The sequence below is a fragment of the Notothenia rossii genome (assembly GCF_949606895.1).
Source record: "Notothenia rossii genome assembly, chromosome: 10".
NCBI classification, from domain to species: domain Eukaryota; kingdom Metazoa; phylum Chordata; class Actinopteri; order Perciformes; family Nototheniidae; genus Notothenia; species Notothenia rossii.
In genome coordinates this window covers 17,519,336-17,530,106 of record NC_136908.1, presented here as the reverse complement: position 1 = coordinate 17,530,106, position 10,771 = coordinate 17,519,336, and the positions used below count along the sequence as shown (strand labels likewise).

Here is a 10,771-nt window from a genome sequence, read left to right as displayed (position 1 = left end):
CTTTTTTTATTACATTGGATGCCATTTTGTCACAGGAGAGGTTTGCCTCAAGAATAGATCCTAGGTATGTAATTTCCTTCTTACTTGTGACAATAATGTCACCCACTGCAACTGAGAAGTCGTCGGATTTGCTGAGATTATGTTTCGAACCGAAGAGAATGGACTCTGTTTTACCCAGGTGTAATGATAATTTATTATCATGACATTGTTTTCACGTGTTATGAGTCAAATGGACTATCGACCTGTGCAATGTCAGCTTAAACATGTTATCAACTTATTTATATTCTTAAAAAGTAGGCTTGTAGCCCTCTTGTTAGTTGCTTTCTTAGAAACAAAAAAATACAATTCCCTGCATGCTCTGCGCACCGGAAGTAACCCGCAATTTCACCGGATATCTGCACGCGCCGCCTGGAAAAGGCCCTTTTCCGTCTCTGAGAAGTGTGGTACAGAACGGCAGACACAAGTGAGTAAAGAATTCATATTTCTCTCCTTCCATACATCTTTAAAAATAGTTTTCTCTGTTAAATAGACAAGATGCTTACTCCTGTTGTCCAAAAAATAAGAAATACACGTCAAAGTTTTGCCATTCTGATGTTTTATTTGCACTAAGAGTTTTGCTACGAGCACACAACGGTGAGCGTTAGCATGTGGCTAGCTTCTTAGCACATGTGGATGCGGCATGTTGATCAGCCACATCGATAGATCTCACATTCAGTACTCTATTTATATTAATACTGCAATAGTTTAAAAACGTGACACATTATTCTTCAGTCGAAAATATCACCCCTGTATATCCTTGTAAAATGACGCAATTTGTCAAATGTCCGCTAGCGCGTTAGCTGACGGCAAGCTAACGTTACGTTAATTAAGGAGAACCAGGCTTCATCTCGGGCCCTGATGTGAAAATGTGGCTGTCCTTTTTAACAAGCTTCTTCCATTACACTCAATCACAACTTCACATTCGCGTATCATTGTTAAAGCTACATAGTAGTAGTTTATTTAGCTACGTATGTAACTCCGTGAAGGTAAACATTTAAACGGAAAAAGCGTTGCAACGTAACGTTAGCGCTAGATCAATTTAATGTATACGGATGTAATGCAACAATAACATTTGTCTTTATAATGTGGTCAATATCAACCCTGCATGTTACCATTTGTGATTGGGAGCATATCCATGTTCCCAAGATGGATGTCCTATAACGATTAGAATTCCCCAGTCCTGTGTACAATTTAATAGGTGAACACTAAGCTTCACAAATAGTTGTCTGAAGAGTAATGGGCTTTGGTTTAACTTTACAGCAAGAATTGACCACCGTCGTGTGCCTTTTTACCTTTTCCTTTAGTGACTGAGTGGGAAACTGCCCCAGCTGTGGCTGAGTCCCCAGAGATCAAACTCTTTGGCAAGTGGAGCACCGACGATGTCCAGATCAATGACATCTCCCTGCAGGTATACCGTGAAGTGAAAGTAGCTGTTGTATAGAAACATATGATAAGGCAACTAAAATTGTTTCAATATTCACAATTTATCGAAAGCTATATGATTGTTAAAGCGAGGCTAGAGTCACGCCTGGATACACCCGTTGTCCTGGTGTGCTAGAGTGCTCGTAGAGGAAATTGTCTTTGCTTATTCATTGGCTGTAGTCTATTGTGGCCCAGTCAATCACCAACTCAGACACACTAAGTCTTCATACATGCTGTACCTTAATAAAGCCTGGGTAAGATCTGCACAGACCATGTTTAAATCTCCTCCTTTTTTACTACAGGATTACATTGCTGTGAAAGAGAAGTATGCCAAGTACCTGCCTCACTCTGGAGGACGTTATGCGGCCAAACGTTTCCGTAAAGCCCAGTGCCCCATTGTGGAGCGTCTGACCAACTCCATGATGATGCACGGCCGCAACAACGGCAAGAAACTGATGACATGTCGCATCGTCAAGCACGCCTTCGAGATCATCCACCTGCTGACAGGAGAGGTATGCATGTAGTGTGCAGCATATTTAAGGCCGATTTTTAAACTAATATTTGGGAGGCGGCAATAGAGCAACTGGTGAACAGTGATGCTAGTTTAAAGTCTCCACAGATTGAATTGGTTGTCCAACTCCAACATCCCATCATGGCAGATTGAAATAAATGTTTGCTGTAGAGGAACCTCAGATTATGTTTTACTTCATGCTGCATTTGCTGTAATTGTTTGTATTTTGTGCAAAAGCGAGGCTAGAGTCACGCCTGGATACACCCGTTGTCCTGGTGTGCTAGAGTGCTCGTAGAAGAAATATCTTTGCTTATTCATTGGCTGTAGTCTGTTGTGGCCCAGTCAATCACCAACAAAGATACATTACACTACCGTCCAGTGTTTAATTCACCAAATGTAATTTGTCAGACAATAATGTTTTGTCTTTTATCCCATATTAATTAAAAACTAAATGTAACACACAGAACATGCAGCTAGCAGACCTTGAGGAACTACATTTGAAGAAAAAAATACTTTTGTGTCATGTTTCAGTTTATATAAATTAAGGTGAAAATGTTGTCCACAGAACCCCCTCCAGGTCCTGGTGAACGCTATCATCAACAGTGGTCCACGTGAGGACTCTACCCGTATTGGGCGTGCTGGTACCGTCAGGAGGCAGGCTGTTGACGTGTCACCCCTCCGCAGGGTCAACCAGGTAAACCCACTCAAATATAACATTTCAAATAAAACAAACATTGGTTTTCTTAAAGGCTAGTCTTTGATTTAAATATGAAAATGGAATCACCCCAGAAAATGAAAGAGCTTGTGCTTTACATACCTGGAAAATGTGCTTTTTTTTGCATTCTTCCTTCTAATGCAACACACATTAGACAAATTACAATTTCACCTTTCATTTAATTAGAGTTTACATGGCAGGAGTTGTACAGTCCATAAAGAAAATGAATACTGCTGTAAAAGTGGGCCGATGAATTCCATTAATGAGAAAAGGAAGCACATTGGATGTTCCATTGCTACTGCAGTGTAATCATGAAACTGTTGTGCAAAATATCTCCCAATTTTTATATTTTTCTCAACTCATCACTACATAGCTAAAATCAGAAATGTCAGAATCCAAGGCGGCACCCAATGTTTTTTCTTTTCTGTAAGTTGCTTTGTTTGCTGTAATAACGGTTTGTATTATGTGCATAACGCGAGGCTAGAGTCACGCCTGGATACACCCGTTGTCCTGGTGTGCTAGAGTGCTCGTAGAGGAAATATCTTTGCTTATTCATTGGCTGTAGTCTGTTGTGACCCAGTCAATCACCAACAAAGATACATTACACTACCGACCAGCGTTAAATTCACCAAATGTAATTTGTCAGCCACTAATGTCTCTACTCGTCCTGTAGGCTATCTGGCTGCTGTGCACAGGCGCAAGAGAAGCTGCCTTCAGGAACATCAAGACCATTGCAGAGTGCCTGGCTGATGAGCTGATCAATGCCGCGAAGGTAACGGTTTATTCACTTATAGCATGCTCACTATCTGATTGAAGATAACTTGATATCATTCCTATTATTGCACCCTTCTGATTCTTGTGAAGTAGCGTTGAAACGGTACCTTAACACAATGCAGTCTGTAATTCTGATTACAGCTGATTTAAACTAATATTTGGAGGCTGCAATAGAGCAAATGGCAACCAGTGATTAAAGTCTCCACAGATTAAATTGGCTGTCCAACTCCAACATCCCATCATGGCAGATTGAAATAAATGTTTGCTGTAGAGGAACCTCAGATTATGTTTTACTTCATGCTGCATTTGCTGTAATTGTTTTTATTTTGTGCAAAAGCGAGGCTAGAGTCACGCCTGGATACACCCGTTGTCCTGGTGTGCTAGAGTGCTCGTAGAAGAAATATCTTTGCTTATTCATTGGCTGTAGTCTGTTGTGGCCCAGTCAATCACCAACAAAGATACATTACACTACCGACCAGTGTTTAATTCGTCAGACAATGTTTCTCTTGTATCCCATATGGGCTGTTTAAAGGTGGAGTTACAGAATTTAAAGAAATAGTGTATTTTTATTTTTGCCTGACATCTGGTCTTCAGTTTGTATATTGATGTAAACTAACCACCCCTCTTCTCCTGATTTCAGGGTTCATCTAACTCCTACGCCATCAAGAAGAAGGACGAGTTGGAGAGAGTTGCCAAGTCCAACCGTTAACATGTTTTCTTTCTACCAAAACAAATAAATTTGAAGAAATTCCATTGATGTCACAAATCCTTTCTTTTACGCATTTCCACACTTGTTTCACTTATTGGACAGTGAAGTAAAAATAGACAGTTTGTCAGTTTAATTTTATTGGCATCTCTACAAACGCTACATTAGCAGCTACAAATGCATATTATTCAGCAGTCAAACCTGGCTAAATGTATTTGTACCACGGGGGGGGATCGGCAGGTCTTAAACAATGAATATAGGTTCCGCATTCAACATGTTAGACTTGTCTGTTATACATTTTATGCTGCTCGTTCAGGTAATTCTAAATTGTCAAAACAAGGTGTTGGAAAACTGAACTTTAGGCCTCATACATGCTGACACGTCAAACCCTCGTTCCAGTTTCATTAAATATGATCTGACAGCTCAGTGGACACACGTTGAATAGTTAAGTTTTAGTGATTAAACCAGGGTGATGTGCTGGAAATCAGCCGACAGTGAATCAGTTAGCAGATGTTACATTTGGATCTCATACAAATACTGTGAGTCAGTGTTTTCCCCTAGAAATAAATAGACAAGAATGTTAGTCTGTGGAAAGTGTTTCTGTGACTTCGCTCCACAATGAACACGTGTAAAGCTAATGTACTGATGGTTAGTGTGTTTTCAGAAATAAGTGTGCTTTCTGTTGACGAGGAGGCAGAGCGAGGACAGAGACGCTCCCAGTTTGGAGGCCTCGCTGCAGGCAGTAGGCAGGAGGGTGTAGTCCTGGAGCTTCTGGAAGGCCTGCAGAGAGGAGGGAGGGCACAAATTACTCATAGGACCGAGTGATTCGGGGAAGAAGTTGCTGGCTAGCGAGAGGGACTCAAGCCACTGTTAGCTTAGGCTGGAGATTATCTTTTGCCCAAAAGTATAGCGACTACCCAAGCTTTAATTTAACTGCATTAAAAAAAGAAGCTCATCAGCTGTACTCACAGAGGCGCTGTCAGGACATTCCTCTGCAGGCCGGTGGAGCAGGAAGTCATGTTTAGACGGCCCTTTGATGTAGATGCAGTTTGCTGCTGAGTCCTCTGGAACAGTCAGCACTTCATAATGGTGATCAGTCAGCTGTTCCATCATCTGGAGACAAACACACACTTATTATTACTATGTGCACCACCCTGACTGCTCCCAGCATTACACACAGGCTTCAGTGATGTTATTAATATGACCTCAGCAGTAAGGGTATACATTGAGTGTGCAGTTCACATAGGGACAGAAGAGAAACACACAGACTATCATAGAAAACAGGGATGATATTGAATAGATAGATGTTTAAGCTTGGACTTTCTGTGATCTTATTTAACTTCAAATAGTTACAAAATTAATGTTGGGATTTTGCTTGGAATTGTCCTTTTTCATATTAAGTTATGTTTTGTTACACCTTAAATTAATGTATTAGCCGCAGTGTTATTGAAACTGACCACATAACTTTAAGGTTAAAAGTAATATTTTTGGAAAATTCCCTTATAGAACCGGAAAATAAAACCACTCAAACAATTCCTCATAAGTCAATGTATGGCAATTTACTCGTCAACGCCAAATACACATGCACACATAAACACTTACCCGGAGTGTCTTCTTGGCCCCATCACTGTTGCTGATGATGATTGTGTTTGGCCCCCCCATAGAGCAGATGTTTCTCAGTCGGGCTCCACCACACACGGGGACAGTGGACACAGCAAAGTCCTGCTCAGATGGAAGTTGAAAGGTTAAGTTCAGATAATGTCCCTCTCAGTTAGACAACAAAAGAGACATGTTCTCTTATCTAGTGGGGGCACTTCTATCTTAGCAGGAAAAGTACTTATACATTTGCTATCTTTACACAAAGCAGCCAGCTGTGTGATTCTGGAGCTTCCTGATCAGGATCAGAGGCAGTCGTGCAGTTGCTACCTCTTAGTCTATATAGTCCTTTAGTAGGGCTTAATGCACTTGCATTTAATCAAGAGAAACATAGGCTACAAGGTGTTTTGATCAAATGTCTGTAAACATCTGGTTTTTGGAATATGAAGTGACACGAGAGGGTGTTGAAGTCCTCAGTTGAAAAAACGCAAACACTCCGGGCGTCATGAATGTGACAAACTTTATGGTAATCCGTCAGTCAATAGCTGAAGTGGACGACTAACAGACCAAAGATAATCGAATAAAGCTAAAGCTGTACTGTCACTACCACTTAGTGTTAATATCACAATAACAAATATGCAACAATACATATCTAAAAAGCACTTTCAAGTATTAAACGTTTGTTTTATGGAAATTAAACCGCATGAAAACGCTAGAGTAGAAATGTTAAATCAAAATGCATTGAAGGTAAATAGTCCATTCTGACCAGGAGTCCTACAACGTATGTTAATTTAAAAAAAGACACTCACACACATTCAACATGAATGCTAAGTGTGTGTGTGTTTTTAGGAGGAGCAGAAGTACGGAAAATGCACTTAAGAGAAGTGGAGGATCAATATTAACGGGAGGGTTCTGTAAAGCATTAGGGGCTTGATTGTGTGGTCATTATTTGGCCAATGGAACAACGTCATTCATCACAGTTTATAGACCTTTAATCCCCAAACACAACACAGCAAACGGCCACCTGCTCACTCTGGCAGCTGGATTCAGTGTTTGGAGTGTTTTTTGTTTGTTTTACTAAACACCCTTTATTACCACAGTCTTTGAAAACATACCCTCTGTTGCTTCACGTAGAGATGCAGTCCTTACTATATACTTTCTTCGCTCCGCTTACCCTGAAAGTGTCCGCCAGCACCTCCGCCCCTCTGTGGTTGGTGTGTGAGGAGATGCCGACAAAGAACTCCCTCCCTGTGAAGAGGACGTCGCTGCCCTCCAGCGTCGCCCCTCCAGAGTCCCCCTCCTCGGCCCCCATCTCCACCACGGTCAGGTTCAGCTCTGACACCACCTTCCTCACTGCCTCCGCCTGGAGAGATGAAGAGGAAAGAGAAATGTTCAGGCTCAACATTTGACTATGTTTTTCTGGATCAACATAAGTTCCCATGTTTCCTTGAAAACATTTGTACTATTCCTCTATTTAATACATTTCTTAACATATTGCCTTGAAAAAAACGATGCAATTCACTACATTGTGTTATAATTGTTACAGTATTATCATAATGTTAGAATAACAGGTTTGTCAGGGTATGGCCTATAGAGGGTTAGATGCACAGGAACATTTCCTCATATCATTTGGTTATAATGCAGGTGGCTAATGGGAAATCTCTATTTAATCGACTATTGGGACGCAATTCAGGTCTTTAAGCTGAACTTGCTCAAATATTACAGAACTATAATCGGTGACAAAGTGACATCATTCTCTCTCATATTTATTGCCATTTTATAAATGACAGATCCCGTTAATGAAGTGTTGACGGAATCTCTGATATCTAAGTTATAAGATAGTTTAGTTGCCAAAATGAATTAACAAATGTATATGGTTATTTGACCATATTTTAATAATGCACCATTTAATACAACTACATGTCATGGTGAACAAGTGAAGTCTCTATAGTCTCCCTCTAGTACCACACTGATATAACCTTTACAAATGGCCACTGCCGTTTATCCCACAAAGCAAGATTAAGTGCATTCTGAGAGGATTAGGGTACAGACAGGGCTTGTTCTTCTCCACCGTGTTACCTCGCTGCGTCTCTGCTGTTTGAAGGGCCTGGTGATGAGCGCAGTGTCTCCCTGGATGACGGCCACATCCTCTATCCTCCAGCTCTCTGGCAGCTCGGGGTCGGGGGGGATCTCGATCAGCTGCAGACCCACCTTCTGCCTCAGGGCTCCTGTCAGGCAGCCGAACTGACGCTGAGCCTTGGCCAGCTCCACCGAGGTCTCTCCATTCTTACGGCTGTCTCCCCCTGCCTTCCCAAAGGTCTCTGGGATGCCCCGCACCACGGCGTGGGTGAAGCGGCCATATGGGCACATGTTTGCCATGATTTAAATAAACTTAGAACTCTAAATATTTCCAGGAAGTTTGTTGCCAGAAGCCAAAGTTGTCACACTTTTCTCCCCTTCTTCTGTACAAGTACTCCACCAGCTACTTCTCCATCTGTAGATGCCAGGAAGTGGAAACAGAGGATCCCAGCCTAACACAGACAGAGATGGAAATATTAACAAATGCAATGGAACAAGGGCCTTCTTTGGGAAATATTTCAAGGCTGCAAAAGTAAATATCTATAACACTATCCAATGATTCAAATGAAGTGTGGCAATAAAGAATTCATAATGAGAATGTGTGATTTTTAGTCTGTAAGAGGAGGACTCAGTATCACTGGTAAAACATTCAAGGGCAGCTGAAATAACAAACAGAGATACAACAGCTGAACATGGACAGGAGGAGCATTGTCCAAGGTTAGATTACAACAAAACTCTATGTAGTACCCCTGCAACATGCTGCTAAGCCTTTCCATGTTTGGGCAGAGGGTTGGATTTGGGACAATTGCCCTTTCATCATCTTCCGTGTAACTCACAGCAGGCGCCCACTGAGAGGCTGCACATGGGACTCCCACACAGGATGCTTCCTAAATCTGCATCATAACTTATGCAACAAGTGCTGGACTTGGATATGCATCTTATTTTGTAATAATAACAGCTTATGGAGTATATTATGAATACTTAATGGCAATGTTAGGCTATTCAATCCCCAAGAGTGCCTAAACTAAGGATATGTTAAGCCTGTGTTAGTCTACCTACTATTGAGATTAGTATTAGGCTACCTTGTGGAACAGTATTTTATTGATATGATTTGCCGTATTTAGGAGGCTACACTCATTTCTGTTTTGGTACTAAATAAAACCAATGTTTCTAACTACGCAGTTCTGAGTTATCCAGCTGCAAAATGAATATGGACCTCCTCAGCCCAGAAGAAAACATCTTGAGTGTTGCAGGACTGCACCGCCCAGCAGTTCACTGCTCCTTCTCAAATACTTCTGATGATGTTACACATCTTTTTAAAGGGCAAACTATCCACAACACTCCCAGAAGTTGCACAAATAACAAACACATGTATATTGTTGTATCTTACCTGTTTGGAGTGTCGCAGACTTCACGCTCGGCCGTGTTTTATTCTGTTAGTTTTAATTTCCAAACCGACCCAGTTCCCGTTACTCTGCCTTGTCTTTCTCTGCCGACCAACTACAGGTCAGGTCAAGATGGTGACTGTCAACACGCACCGTTCCGGTTACGTTTTCAAAATAAGATGGCTACAAGGTTGTTATATTGATCTTTTAGTTAATTATATCATTATTATCTGAACAAAATACGAGCTGTGAATAATTTAAAATGTGCACTGCAATTCAAAATTATTTTACTTCATTAGGCAAATATACGAACAGGAATCTCTAAACTTGTGTTTGCATGTTTTGATACGATTGTAAAATAATTATGGTTTGGCTTTCTATCACATCAGAGCTTTTATGTTTTATGTTACTGTATACTATAAATGTGTTATTTTAAGGAGAAAAAGAGAGATATGACTATGTTGTGTCAACATTTCAACTAATTTCCCATAGGGTTGATACAATTGAAACAAAAATCTCACATTTTCCATAGGGTTGATACAATTGAAACAAAAAATCTCACTTTAAGTAGCCAATGTAATACAACTTTAAAATAATGGTGTTCCAGCCTAAATTAAATCATTAAAATGCGTTTTTTCTTTGAGGGAAAATTAAACAATTATTTTTTCAAAGCAACATCGCCTAACTTCCGGTCTTCTTCACGTATTTTATTTGCGCTTGATGCAGCAGCTCTACCTCCCATTCATCCGGCACCCCCCATCCCCCACATGTCCTGTCCGGATTCAATCAGCGCTGATTTCAGTCACCACAGCTGCTGTTGTATCGGCTGTCAATACTGTTGAGCGTAGCTACACATTAAGGTAATCGATAACGGTGAGCAAAAGATCCATAGCGCCTGTTAGTCAACTTTATAATTACTCTTTTAGATAGGCCTATTCTGTCGTAGGCTATCTCCAAGTTCATTAACCTATTCTCTCGGATTTAATTACTTTGATTCTAAGGTTTATACAACTAAAATGGGATTTTATACATCTATATAAATAGAATTTCAAAAGTACATCTGGCTCTGCTGTAAAAACAAAACGGTGTCAAAAATGGCTGGTTTACATGACAATTAAACATACCCTTAATATAATGAGCACTATCTGGACAATTTGCTTCATGGAAATCTAACTCATTAGCATTGTTTAGGACTCAACTATCACCACCAATAACAATTATTCAGTAGGCTATCCACTAATCTGCACATTTCTTACATTAATCAAAGTCAAAAGTAATATATTTAAATGTCTTGTTTTGTAATTTAAACACCTCTAACATTTTCACATTAGCTGGCTCACACATTAACAGTTTGTGTCTCTCAGATGAAATCCCTACTTTGGCTAGCCTTAGTATAAACCTACTCCGACACCCTTTCCTGTATCTAGACACTGAATTAATTGGAACAGATTGGAACGGTTCAAGGAGATTTTCTAGGATTAAGAACCCATACTTAATATTATCCTCTTGATCCTGGAGAATTGTTTGGGTAAGGTTGGATGCTG

The 10,771-nt window shown here is 40.5% G+C and overlaps 2 protein-coding genes across 2 annotated transcripts; one reads left to right on the top strand and one right to left on the bottom strand.

The window, feature by feature from the left end:
- Positions 1-408: 408 nt before the first annotated feature.
- rps5 (ribosomal protein S5) lies at positions 409-4,214 on the top strand. The gene is made up of 6 exons (XM_079656213.1): positions 409-463; positions 1,344-1,447; positions 1,764-1,973; positions 2,538-2,666; positions 3,361-3,459; positions 4,102-4,214. Coding segments are annotated over exons 1-6 (612 nt in total). The 5' UTR covers positions 409-462; the 3' UTR covers positions 4,171-4,214.
- Positions 4,215-4,285: 71 nt separating this feature from the next.
- On the bottom strand, positions 4,286-9,379 carry ddah2 (DDAH family member 2, ADMA-independent). Its single transcript, XM_079656212.1, has 6 exons — positions 9,233-9,379; positions 7,843-8,294; positions 6,938-7,126; positions 5,770-5,889; positions 5,137-5,280; positions 4,286-4,947 (listed from the first exon to the last, which is right to left on the bottom strand). Exons 2-6 carry the CDS (start codon positions 8,140-8,142, stop codon positions 4,828-4,830), a joined length of 873 nt encoding a protein of 290 aa, XP_079512338.1. The 5' UTR covers positions 8,143-8,294; positions 9,233-9,379; the 3' UTR covers positions 4,286-4,827.
- Between the last annotated feature and the right edge of the window lie 1,392 nt (positions 9,380-10,771).